The following is a 14,056-nucleotide window of genomic DNA, read 5'->3' as shown; positions in this document are numbered from 1 at the left end:
AAATACCGCACGTTTATAAATGTGGAGGGGAAAACAGAGAGGACCTGGATAAAATGCACGTGACCACGGGGAGAACATGGAAGTTTTGAATATACAGTGAGGGAAAAAAGTATTTGATCCCCTGCTGATTTTGTACGTTTGCCCACTGACAAAGAAATGATCAGTCTATAATTTTAATGGTAGGTTTATTTGAACAGTGAGAGACAGAATAACAACAACAAAATCCAGAAAAACGTATGTCAGAAATGTTATTAATTGATTTGCATTTTAATGAGGGAAATAAGTATTTGACCCCTCTGCAAAACATGACTTAGTACTTGGTGGCAAATCCCTTGTTGGCAATCACAGAGGTCAGACGTTTCTTGTAGTTGGCCACCAGGTTTGCACACATCTCAGGAGGGATTTTGTCCCACTCCTTTTTTGCAGATCTTCTCCAAGTCATGAAGATTTCGAGGCTGACGTTTGGCAACTCGAACCTTCAGCTCCCTCCACAGATTGTCTATGGGATTAAGGTCTGGAGACTGGCTAAGCCACTCCAGGACCGTAATGTGCTTCTTCTTGAGCCACTCCTTTATTGCCTTGGCCGTGTGTTTTGGGTCATTGTCATGCTGGAATACCCATCCACGACCCATTTTCAATGCCCTGGCTGAGGGAAGGAGGTTCTCACCCAAGATTTGACGGTACATGGCCCCGTCCATCGTCCCTTTGATGCGGTGAAGTTGTCCTGTCCCCTTAGCAGAAAAACACCCCCAATGGTGTTCTTGGGGTCATAGGCAGCATTCCTCCTCCTCCAAACACGGCGAGTTGAGTTGATGCCAAAGAGCTCCATTTTGGTCTCATCTGACCACAACACTTTCACCCAGTTGTCCTCTGAATCATTCAGATGTTCATTGGCAAACTTCAGACGGCCATGTATATGTGCTTTTTTGAGCAGGGGGACCTTGCGGGCACTGCAGGATTTCAGTCCTTCACGGCGTAGTGTGTTAACAATTGTTTTCTTGGTGACTATGGTCCCAGCTGCCTTGAGATCATTGACAAGATCCTCCCGTGTAGTTCTGGGCTGATTCCTCACCGTTCTCATGATCATTGCAACTCCACGAGGTGGGGATCAAATACTTATTTCCCTCATTAAAATGCAAATCAATTTCTAACATTTTTGACATGCGTTTTTCTGGATTTTGTTGTTGTTATTCTGTCTCTCTGTGTTCAAATAAACCTACCATTAAAATTTAGAGAGCCTCTCTCCCTAGAGGGCATTTGTGCCTACTCCTCCACGCTAGGAAGCACTCACACTTTACCCCACCACACGTGACCTGCCAACCGACGATTTGCGGCATGTACATGAATCCTGCTTGGTGGACAGTCAGTGCGGTTCATTTTCATCATAGAGGTGTGATGGGATTAGGACATCGTGTTTATTATATATTCCGTTTATAAGTAGATTTTTTTTGTAATCACAAATGATTTGGCTATATCCATTCTGACATATGCAAAGACTTTACTCGACTTGCGTAGCATTTGTTTTAAATGAACAAGAGGAAACGGTGAAATTGCAGCCAAGCAATCGCCTTGTCACGCCACTGCTAGCGAGAAGGGCCCCCACGAGGTTGGGACAAGCGTAGGACTTAAAATACCTGCACACTTGTCGTACAAGACGGGCAACATTTCTGCACCCACGAACAACCACGTGTCGCGGTGGAGAGATGTTGACTCCCTCACCTGGCATGCAGGAGGTCCTGGGTTCGATCCCGACCTTGACTTCTGTATATTTGGAGTTGTTTTTTCCTTCCACATTTAGAAGAACATGCATTTAGAGTATTTGACTGCTATAATTTTCCACGTGATCAGCCACTTTGTTGAGCTATCATTTGTGGACAGGTCACTTCTGAAATAGAGCCATATAGCTCAGTGCGCCTTACCTGGTAAGATAAAAAAAAATACTACATTCGTAAATAACGCTGTGTTACCATAAAAGGAAATGTCCCTGACTCACAGCACACAAATAGAGAAGGGCCATTGGCTGAAACGTCATCTATTGTATATTTTGCCTTTCAATGCCACACCCAGTGTTACTGACATATGTGTGAATGACCCTTTTGTCATCGATTGTTCTCGTGCACCACTGCCAAAGCAGGTTCACCAAATGATTTTCGTAATTTTCAGCAAACCCACAGGAGGGATATAATCCCTACCTTGCCTCGTACTTTATCCCTGGGAACTCTGAACTATTGTCAGTTGACTGTTGCCTGCCTTGGTAATTATGTCACGATGGTGGCAGCCTTCAAACTGGTACAGTATATTTTTTTCAAGTAGTGGAATCCCAAACTTTCACAGCTGTTTATTTTCCCTTCAAACCAACATTATGTAAACCCCCCCCCCTGCGCCGGTCCATTATGTACCTCCTACGTACATCATGCTCATATTTATGCTAATTCCTTTGTCGAGGCGCTTTTGTTTCCTTCCACACAGCTTAAAGGACGCGACCTGGGCTTGGCTGTTTGCACTCCAACGCTGTCCTCTGGACAGTCCGGTCACTTCACCTGATGAAGGCCACTTGTGTTGTGGCCGAAACGTCGTGATTTTTTGTTGTTTTATTTTTTTACCTACGTGACTCTACCGAATAGAACTAAAGAGTATAGCCTTCAAACTTGTTGAGGCAAAGTACGCGGACTTGGGCAGAACGCGTCGCTAGGTGGGCACGAGGGCCTGATGTTCGAGACTAGGGGTCGGCAAACGCATCCCGCTCAGGATCCACATGCGGCTTTTTAAGGACTGCTGCCTCGTGACTTTATTTTCTAAGGACCACCGTCTCGTATTCACCGCGTGCACTGCGGCCCTTCTTGTTATTTTGGTTTCCGACCCGCCCCCCCCCGGCAAGATAAGTGAACGGGGAGAGGCACCCAAGGAATGGAGCCCACGTGAGAGGACGCCCCCTGAGAATTTGGAGCGATGGCATCGACTCGTGTGAAGCAGCAGTGGCGGATAGGTGGGTTAGCACAGCACGGGATCATGAGAGACGGCTTAGGGTGAGGCCTTCATCCAGCAGTGGATTGACCATGGCTGATAACGGCGGTGATACTTGTGAGCAGCGTGATAATGCCTTCGGGTGTTTTGCAAGCGATGATAACATTTTCGCAAAGACGAGAAAGGGCACTGAAATTGATCGTTCGATTGCTCATTTTTGCTTAAAGGTCATTAAGCATCCCTTGAGATCTCAGCAATCTGTCACCCGCACGTCTTTCCTCGCGAGTAATCGTGGCTAAAAATAATTGACAATTGAATTTTTCTCGCCCAAGACCGCACTTTTCAAACATGCGATGAAACGCACGAATTCCTGACTTCCAACGCCCCGCCGGCTGGACAGCTGTGCCCACATTTTATTAAAATAAAGTTACATTGAAGAAATAAATAAAACTGCCCCTTGGTTGTCCAACGGCTTTGCTTTGGCCAACTTACAAGTAAATGTAAAAAAACATTCAATTTACCCTAAACATTCGCCTTCAGCATCCAGGACGTGTGTCCGTGGTCCGGTGTTGATGCGATGCTGCTGCTGGCTATATTTGAGCCAGGGACACTGTTTATGTACAGTGCACATTGTTTGTTTGGCACACAATGGTTTTCTTTTAAATGTACACACACGCAGTGGCGGTGAGGTCGGGCTGTGTCCAAGGCACCCGATGATCTCCCCCCCCACCCCGATGTTTGGAAGTTTGTGGCATGAACGGGTTTCGGTTTTGTGAACTACGCGCTGTTCTGCAACTGAATCGAGATTCCTGAAGAAGCTCCCAGTGCGTGGGGTGAAACGTCGGACATCATCATCATCATCGAGCTTTACGGCAAAGCCGCAGAGAAACTTGCCACCACCCTGCAGGAATGTTCGACACGAGGATGTTGGAGGTCTATGGATGACGTGAAGTAATGTACAGCCCATTGTCGTCAATCCACTGCGGGATGAAGACCTCCCTGCACCGTGTCGATCATCACGGCGGTGGGGTTGGTTGAGCGGTCGTCGCCGATTTGAGCCGTGGCCGGGATTCAAGCTCACTTAATTTGGACCTCCCTTACCAGTATCAAAAAATAGGAATAGGTTTTACCCTTTCTGGCAATAAAAGTTGTGTTAAGACGTTAAAACACCAAACTGAAGCCTTTTTGCAAGGAATCATGTCTGCATTAACCACATATACTTGTGGTGAACATGCGAACACCACAAGTATATATATTTTAACATCTCAACACCTAAATTTTGATTTAAAGCTTTCGTGACTGCAGTATTTTGTTGTTTCTCTTCAACGTGACTTTACCGAAAAAACTAAGAATATATCTTAACACCTGTTTTATTGCCAGACAGGGTAAAACCTATTCTAATATTCATTTCGTTGGGTTCACAGCACAGTGAGCCAACCACTGCACCACCTCTTACACCACTGGTGGTTTCTAGCGAAATAACAAAAAATACTTCCTGCTTTTCATAATATGGAAAATGGCCTTCTCTTGCTCGAGGGCTTTTTTTAGAATGGTTCACTGCAAGGGAATTAGAGCGGTTGACAAGTCTTGGAAGGTTTGTGTTGGGCGTGTGCCTGATGTGCTTGCTGATAGAAGCGCCGAAGAACAGGGAAGTGAATTTTCAGTAATATCGAGTGCAAGAACGCCTCACCCATCACACCACAGTCAATATCTAGTCATACCGATTCACACATCAGTCCACTTCTGGATGAAGACCTTTAAGTTTAAAGTTTATTTCTTTAACCAGATCATATTTCATGAGACCACGATTGTCTCATTTGTTAGAGAGACCTGGGTCCCCCAAATATTACCTCGGTGTCGTGTCATTCACATTCGGGGTTGTTTCACCATACTTCCCCATGCTCGGATGGCAAAGGTGGGAGACCCAGGACTCGTTTAGCTATCACTCGCCAAGATGTCTGCCGTGGCTGGGCATCCAACGCAGATGACTGGGTTCAAAGCATGGTGCGCTAACCACCGTGCCACCGCTCTCGCCCCAAAATACCTGGTAGAGGTCACAGAAATGATTATTTCTCAGTTCTCCCTTGCAAAAGAAACAACGTGAAGAGTGACTGGCTTGCCACTGCAGTACAATGCCACCGCGCTGCTATGAGGCAAGACCATGCATGCAACACCCTTCGTGACAATACAGAGGTGCCTTTATGAGGCAGTGGAGGAAGTAGGTTGCTAGTTGAATGAATACTGTTCTCTCATCTGTGTGTGTGTGTATGTGCGTGCGTGCGTTTTGGGGAGGAGTAGTGTAGCAGTTAGTGTGCTGTGCTACGACCCGGGTTAGATTTCCGCTCACATCAATGCCAGTGACGATTATCTGAACCAGTCCTGGGCCTCCCCTAAGTCGACCTAGCCTCAAATGAGGACCTCGTGTGGTGTGTGAACATCGCCACTAGGGATACAAAGGCGGCCAAGCATGGTGATGGCCACCCGCTCCCTCGTGTGCTGTGCCGGCCTTCATAGGTGCTCGCTAGCAGCACTTGCCCCAGCAGTATCTAAAGGCTGTACTGGTGATCTTTATCTTTGTGTTGGCAACAACATTGATTTGGTCACCCGCTGATGAATTCATTCATCCCAGGCATCGATTGTTTCTGTGTCGGTCGACGCACTATGGGTCAACGAAGTGGTGTGGACGTGGCGCCATCTGGGCACCCTTTTCCCTAGAGAAGGCCCCAGTGTTGTTTAATTTGCCACAGCTCTTATGTGTGTCGCCAGGCTTCCTTGGTGTGCATGTTGAACACTGCTGCCATTGAGGATGGCACTCTCCATATACGCCTAAAACAACTCGCACCCTTAGTAGACTCCCCCCCCCCAAAAAAAAAACCACACAAGCTCAACCAAAGCAGGTGCCTGAATGATAGATTTAAGATTTTTTACTCAACCAAAGCAGGTGCCTGAATGATAGATTTTAGACTTTTTTTACTTTACCACGTGTCTGTTATTACACAGGTGACCTAGTCCCCCTCCCCTCCCCCATTAGCAAACGACCAGATCCTGCCGATGACACACGGCACCCACCAGCTGGAGGATCCCAGAGACGCTCTCCCATGTCGCCTCTCGGATGTTGTCTCCTCCGTCCACCATCCCTTGGTAACCCTGAAAACACAAACGCACACGGGCGCAGAGAGGAGAGGCGGTGGACGGTTAGGAGTCACTGGCAGCTTGGTTTGTGAATAACACGGTTCTTGGTCCTTCCTGTTTGATGCGCCACTTTATACTAAACTAAAAGCGTATAAAACATTTAGCTATTTTAGTAGGTAAGGCCCACTGAGCTATGTAGCTCTTTTTTCTGAAGTGACCTGACCACAAATTATCGTTCAACGAAGTGGTTTATCTTGTGGAAATGTATTGCAGTCAAATACTCTAAAGGCATGTTTCTAAATGTGGAGAAAATTCCACACGCCCACGGGGAGAACACGCAAACTTTAATATACAGGTATCAGGACCAGGATCTCACCCACAACCTGCATATCAGACGAGGTAGTTAACGCGTGGTCTGTATCAGAGATGATCGCTTCTATAGCCAGGTAACAATACCATTATAATTTCCAATTATAAAAATTTCATCCATTGCCAAGGTCCAGTCCGTCTGAGACCATCCCTCTCCCTGCCAAAGTGGCATCGCACCCACCGCTCACCCTTCATCCTGCAGATGGTGGACGCACAGGACGGCACCACGTAGCCATTTCGGACTGGGCCCTACCTGGTTATATGTGGCTGGCTCACTCGGCACACCAAGTGCTTTCCGGCGAACACTACCCCCAGGCCTGGCTCGGGGAGGGGGGTATCCCGGTACACCTTGTCAGGACGGAGTTCTCTGATTGTTTTTTCAGAACCATTCATAAGGGACTTCTGTTTCAACCGTTATTTGTTTGGAACATCTCCCCAGACCTGCTCGCCAGCAGAGATCCGAGCATGAGCACAAGACTCCAGGCCACATAGCTCTGAGGGTCAACAGAACAACACAAACCCCACCACCTTGATAAGCTTACGATCCTTTACTGGGCGTAGACCCCGGGGCCAGCCGAGGACACGCTGGTGGGACTATGTCGCTCGGATGGCCTGAGAACGCCTGGGAATTCTTCGGGAAGAACTAGAGTCCGTTGCGAGGATAAGCGGATTAAGAAACGAACGAACGAACAATTTAATTCAAAATTTATTATTTCTGAATTCTCATAATAAATGAAAATTCACCATCCTTTTTGTCAAACCGCTTCTGGATGAAGCCCTCCTCACATTCATGTTGGTTATGGGATTTGGTGAAGGTGGGACCCAGGACTGGTTCAATCACAACATGCCACTGATGTTAACCGTGGCTGAAAATCAAGTTTCTCTTGTCGGGTTCACAATGCAGTGCGCTAACCATATGTGGCATCGATCACCCTATTTATATGAAATGTATTTGTTAAGGAATGTGTCACGGCACAGAAATGGCCGCACTTACTGGCTCGCTCGATACATTAAATGCACACACTTATAAAGGAGAGCTCCTCTTATCTGCGGTGATTTGGGGGACCAATATCTGCGATTTTACACCTTATCTGCAGGGTAAAACAATCATGGATAACCTCGCAGATGGAAAACTCACGAGTATTAGGAAGCTGCTTTGTTATGCATTTTGGGTAAAATTATGGATCACCGCAAATAACAGGAAGAAATAGGTTTGTGGATAATAATTTATGCGGACCCGACAGTTTCCCCAGACAATAGGAGTCGTGGGTAATAGGGCCGCGGATAATAGGACATCTGATAATTACTGGACGTCTGTGAAACAGAGCTTCACGGCTCATCGGATTCTTCCAGGATAAAGATTCTGAATTAGGGCTCTCCTGTACAAATTCACCCTTCGAGTGTGCAGAGCTAGTGCGGTGCGCGAAACACTGCAACGACCGCTGCTCCCAATCGCATGAACCGAACAAAAAACAAATAGCGGCACGACATTATTCATTCATGTGCGGCCTCCACCGACAACACAAAGGAGAGGAGTACAGCTGTGGCTTATCCGTGGCTTATCGCTAGAGAGCGTCAGGGGTTTAGCACGAGACGGCGCCATTCAGCCCGAGTTGGGCTCTGAGTCTGCTGTACGTGCTGATGGGATCTGTGTCACTGACACAGGAGACTTTCTCTCTCTCCCTCTCTCTCGCCGGGCATTGCAGGACGAGAAGAAGAGCGCACTCAAGGCTTCACCAGAGGACGTCCCGCGGGCTTTGCGGGTGTCGGGGCTATTCTTGTGGCATGTGTCATCGACGCTTGGGTGGTTTGTGACCGATGTAAAGTGTCAGCAGCCACCGGTGGAATCACCACAGGAATGTATTTTCTGGCCGTCTGTGGCTTACTTTCTGCTGAGATGACTCATATCCCTTCCCCATCCCTCTATGTGCACTCGGAAGATCTCATTTATATTTCATCAAACCATTAGGTGAAAATGCCTCCCAATGCGATTACCATTTGTGCGCTCTTCTCGTCCCGTTATAGCGTGAAAGAGTAGGCCAAACACCCCTGCAGAGAGGCTCTCTAGAGCTCCCTCTAGTGGCTGTGAGCTGGCAATTTCAGGGCTGCACCCTTTACCTATGTGAGCGATACGCTGCTGGATGAAGACCTCCCCGTGCTGTGCCAGTCATGGCGGTTGCTTGACCATACTTCACCACGCTGGTCAATGCGGGGTTGGTGAACAAAGTGGGCGACCGTGGGGGTGGTGGGGGGGGGTCTATGACCAGATCACCCTCCGCTGATGAGAGCTGTGGCCAGAAATAGAATAAACGCTGCCTGGTTTGTAACACAATGCACTTGCCACTGTATGTATGTTGAACTTTTTTTTCGTATCGTATGTAGCCAACCGTGCTAATCGCCACTGCTGTTCCTAATTCTATAAATATGCGCCATGGCGTAGAAATTACAAATCAACTGTAAAGTGAAATTAAGCGAGCTTCATCTAACATGTTAATGTCATTGATTGGTTTAAACCGTCGCCCAACTTGCCCAATATTGAAAAAAATCACAAAGACAAAACTTCCGTGTAGCCTTAACAGACTGCTGGGGCAAGTGCTGTTAGCGAGCACCTATGAAGGCCGGCACAGCACACGAGGGGGTGGGTGGCCATCACCATGCTTGGCCGCCTTTGTATCCCTAGTGGCGATGTTCACACACCACACCAGGTCCTCATTTGAGGCTAGGTCGACTTAGGGGAGGCCCAGGACTGGTTCACATAATCGTCACTGGTATTGATGTGAGCGGAATTCCAACCTGGGTGGCCGGGTTCGTAGCGCAGCGTAGCGCTAACCGCTACACACTACCACCGCCCCCCAATCTCACACACACGCACGATCGTACCGGCGTTTGATGCGAAACTCCAAATAGACATTTAACGCCGCTAACTTTTTTTTTCCATCTCACACCTTAGGAGAAAGCGAATATCGGACTGCACTCAACGCGACTCGCAGCGCGGCGAGGCAAAGTGAAATATTTTGCCGGCGCCGTTGCATCTATGAAGGGGTGAACCGCTGCCACCTTCACTTCATGCAGCGGGCTGAGTGATCGATGCCTCCACGCCCGTGGGCCTGGGAAAGGAAACGCGATTGCTACGCGGAGACTAACCCAGATCCCCCCCCCCTGGCCCTCAGGGATTTGACGGAGATGGGAAAGGGTGGGTAGGAGCGCTGTTGGTAAGGGCGCAGAGAGGGAGGACGGGGCCACGCAGCTTCTTAATGCAGCCATAGCAACGCCTTGTGACGCACGCACGCCCGCCCGCCCGCCCGCGTGTACGTACGCGCAGACACAGCACATTAAACCTTCACGAAGCTCAAGGTCACGTTCAGCTTCGTCGCCACATGGCGGCCTGCGCGATTGCCCGATGCGCCTTTGTCCCTTGCAGTGCGAAGTCCCGGCGTGTAAAACGCGGCGTCGGCTCGCACACCTGGGTTTTTTTTTCGGAAAGCGCAATTGCGCGGAGGGACACCGCTCGCGAGCAAAACCAAAGGTCACCGCGACGCACCGCTTGTTCGCCGTCAGTCAAGATACAAAGACGTACAACACACAGCCGCGCCACAAATCCGGGGGACGCTTTTCGCTCGATGGCCTACGGCCGGCATCCACCGTGCGGGGTGACCACAAACAGAGTCGGCCGCGACCCGTCGAGCTGAACAAGCCCGCAACGTCGACGAGCACGTCCGTGGGGCGATGCGTTTCCCCTTTGTGTTGTTGTTCTTTGTGTTGCTCGACAATCAGCCCCCCGGGGGGGGTTGAGAATGAGCGTGGTTTCTCATTGCGAGCGCGCACGCCAAGTTGGCTGCCACCACAGTGGAAGGCGGTGGCGGTGGCTCTCGTAAAAACCTAACCATCCCACGCCCCCCCCCCCCCAAAAAAATAAATAAACCAGGCGTGAGATGTTTCAACCGCTGCTATCATCACGGCTAATGGCGCAGCTTCTCAAAGAGACGCCTGTTACTTTCCTACGCCGCCCCGCGGCGCATCGGGCCGCAGCCCGCTGGACCTGCACTCCGGAAGTCGTCACAGTGGGGCAAAAGTTTCTCAAATCCCACGCCCCACCCCTCCAGTGTGCCTCTGTACAGCCAGCAGTATAAATGGGTTCACCGCAGCGAGTCAGTCGATAGTTCGCGTATGGAGGGGTCAAGTGCGGGTACTCCCACGTCTTCCACGACGACTCTCCAGCGCGGAAAAGGAGGCCAAATACTGTCTAAGAACGGCTCGACGGTGGGGAAGCCCTTACGTCAGCAGTGGCGTGAGAAGGCAATTGCAGGGCTGCGCCTCTCTCTTTTTCACCCGTTAAAACTGTGGCCGAATGCCACTGACGTTCAGAGAGAGAGAGAGAGAAAGAGAGGAATATCATCATCATTATTATTATTTTCCCACAAGGCATGACTCGCTAGGAATGTTGAATCTACATCCCTCAAACTGGACGTGCCACATCCTGCACATTTGACGTCGTCGGCTCTCGGGGGGCCCCAGTGGAGACGAAGCGCCTTGCCGTTGTGGTCTTGCCGGGCCATGGGCTTTGGCGGTATCGGGGGGGGGGGGGGGGCTAAATTTACACCGTGGGCAGAGCGACTGACAAGGCGAGGACATCTCGGGTCACATTGGTGGTGGCGCGGGGACATGGCGAGCTGCTATTTGCTCTTTGAACCACTGGTCTGAAAATGGTTTATACGAAAATGGTACCGCCATGAGCGGTGAATGGTTTATTAGTACCACCATGGGTATCGAATGCTACTCTTGGTTTTCTTGGAGCATTTTATCTCTAGATCGCAGGTACCGTTTGATAACAAGGTCACCGTGGTAGCTGTTTATGAGATAAATAGCATTAGCTGAGTGCCGTGATGTCCGTGATGGAGAATACTGTTTCGGAGAAGAGACGAAAACAAAGTCAAATGTGGCATGAAGCATCTAGGGAATATGAAATAAATAAATAAATAGAGAGGTGTGCATCAAAACATGCGGTGTACACGCTAAACTGTGTGCCCACGGTGCACGCTACCCATAGAGTGAACCCCGGTGACAGTTGCCACCCCAGGTGGCACCGACCGAGCCCCCTCGGCTCATAGGCTCTCCCATATTGAGACGCTGTGCCGACGACTCGTCGTGCCGAGCGTAGCGTGAACGAGTGATTGACGCGCTCTGGATGCTGCTTGGTTCGGGACGTGGCAAAGTGCACATGGGGGGAGGGGGGCGGGGGGTTGCCACCACCGCAGGCCAAACCCGGACGTATTTCTCACACGGGATCTGCTACCGGTAGTCCCGGTAGCAGATCCTGTGACAAATCAAATCAACTCCTGCCACCCCAAACGCAGATGCACATTCACGGATCGTCCCAGGTTAAACCCGGACGGTGTGTCTATTGTGCATGTGTTGTATGCCGAACTTCTTTCGCACCGCCGTACGTAGCCAACCATGCTCATCGGAGGTGCGGGGGAAGGACAACAAATGAGGGCAGGAAGGTGGAAACCGTGGATGTGGGGGGGGTAGGCGAAGGCAATTGATGCGGCCCTTCCCAGTAATTCTACTCCTTCGTTTCATCTTTTCTTAGCACCCTCGTTCCTCCTTCAGGAGCCCCCCCCCCACACACGGAGTTATATTTCTTCTCTCATCTTCATGATGATCCTCATCAACCATTGTGTATCCACTGCTGGATGGAGGGCCTTATTCTCAGGCTGTCACGTGGTGGTGTAATTGAACCTTATGGCGGTACCCCGGCTCTCGCATAATGTCCGTGATGCAGTCATTTGTAGTCTGTTGATGGTCGGCGATGTGGCAATGAACTCATCTCGACGAGCTGTACGCGATGCACCACTACGCCTCGTACGAGCGTTCAGGGTATCAGCGCAATCGTCCTCGCTGCGTTTCGACATCGCAGAGTGGCACTGATTTCGGATTAATTGCTACCCCAGTCGCGGAGTTAAGTACACCCCTGGAAAAAATAGTGTCCCAGAAAAAATATTGAATTGCCTCGGCCATTTTTTATGATTTGGTACCCCGGGGTACCGCCATAAGGATCAGTTGTAAAACATTTGCTTGTCAATCCACTGCTGGATGAGGGCCTCCCCAAGCCGCGTGTGTTGTGAGGGTTATTTGACTGCACTGTGCTGGTCAGTGCGGTTGGTGAAGGTGAGGACATTGGAGCATAGTACGGTACAACAGTGGGTTTTACTTCACCGCCCTCGGCTGACAACAGTAGCCAACACAGCAGCCAACAGCACCTATTATGCAGAGTGGTGGACGCCCATCTAAACATTGTCCAGGCCCAAACCTGCTTAGCTTCCAACATCCGATGTGATTGGGCACATCCCAGTGCAGGTCAAAGTTGAAAGTCAAGAGGCAACCACAGGCAATGAAGTTCGGATGATGATTGACGATGTGCGCTATGGTCAATAAATAATAATTATTAAATACTCATGGCGTTCCAGTCGAGATGAGGCTGCGAAGGATACAAGATGCAATGTCTAAGATTTGGTCCAAACGCTTTCCTGACGCTGCCTTTGCATTGGATCCATTGAGTAGCCCTCCATAGCTCGCTGAGTCCTCTGGTTTCCTCCCACACGGCAAAGCACTCCACAATGGAGGTGGGGGGATTTCCGCCAAACATCCAAATGTAGAAGGACCCTCGTGCAAAACAACAACAAAAACTGCATTGAGACTCGATTATGCTTTCCTCGCTAAATACATGACGTAATAATCATGATTATCATCGATGCTTTTGCTCGCAGCCGAGGATGACAGCGGAGAGTGCGCAGGCCCTTGACTCTGGTGATTTTAATCTGTTTGTCAAAGCTCCAGTGTTCCATGACCGCACACTCCAAGTGGACTTAATCCTATAGATTCCCCCCCCCCCCCTCGCACACACATGTGGTTCCTGCTGTTCTTGTGAGAGAGCAGTGTTTCAGAGATATTGTGCTTGAATATGTATTATACAGGTAGATCGCATTTATGATAGCTCCCATGTTCAAATACGCTTGCAATGTGCCTGATCTGATCGGGCGTAGGAAGCTAACCAGGGTTGAGCTTGGATAGAGCTTGGATAGTGCTTGGATGGGTGATTGTCTAGCACACACACAGGTTGTTATAGGCTGCTGTGGGGCTACGCGTGGGACAGGGCCGTACATGTACAGTACATTCACGTAAATGTTACGTACACTTGTACGGCCATTGTCTCAATCCACTGCTGGATGAGGGCCGTGCGGGTTCGTGAAGGCGGGGAAGCACAGACGTGGCAGCGCGTAGAAATGGAGCACAACGATGGACTTGGCAGCACTGCCCTCTCGCTGCCCACCGCATGGCCCCATTGCAGTGTGCCAGCTGCTTTGTGCACGGAGGTCAATCGTCCGTGCAAGCGTTCGCGGCTCAACGCTGCCTGGCTCCCCAGATCCGGTGAGATTTGGGGGCATGTATGCTGATTTGGTGGCAGGGAGTGAGTAGATTGGCACTGGGGACAACGGCGCAATAGGTTGGGGCGACCTAGTTTTGGGTGACGTACAGTAACCGGTTCGGAGCGACGTCGAGAGGGAGATTTTAATTGTTCGGCGGGGAGCAT

At 49.8% G+C, this 14,056-nt stretch overlaps 1 protein-coding gene across 1 annotated transcript in view; it reads right to left on the bottom strand.

Moving 5' to 3' along the window:
• LOC116948704 (ATP-dependent 6-phosphofructokinase, platelet type-like) overlaps positions 1–14,056 on the bottom strand; it is a 69,576-nt gene that overhangs the window by 37,502 nt on the left and 18,018 nt on the right. The window contains exon 3 of the mRNA XM_032965676.2: positions 6,034–6,111. Within this exon, the coding sequence (XP_032821567.1) occupies positions 6,034–6,111 (78 nt within the window). The remainder of the gene's footprint in view (positions 1–6,033; positions 6,112–14,056) is intronic.

Source organism: Petromyzon marinus, chromosome 34 (genome assembly GCF_048934315.1).
Source record: "Petromyzon marinus isolate PM22_M1 ecotype Great Lakes invasive population chromosome 34, UKy_Petmar_22M1.pri1.0, whole genome shotgun sequence".
Classification (NCBI taxonomy): Eukaryota; Metazoa; Chordata; class Hyperoartia; order Petromyzontiformes; family Petromyzontidae; genus Petromyzon; species Petromyzon marinus.
Note: the sequence above shows the minus strand (reverse complement) of the source record. Positions and strands in the feature narration are given on the sequence as shown.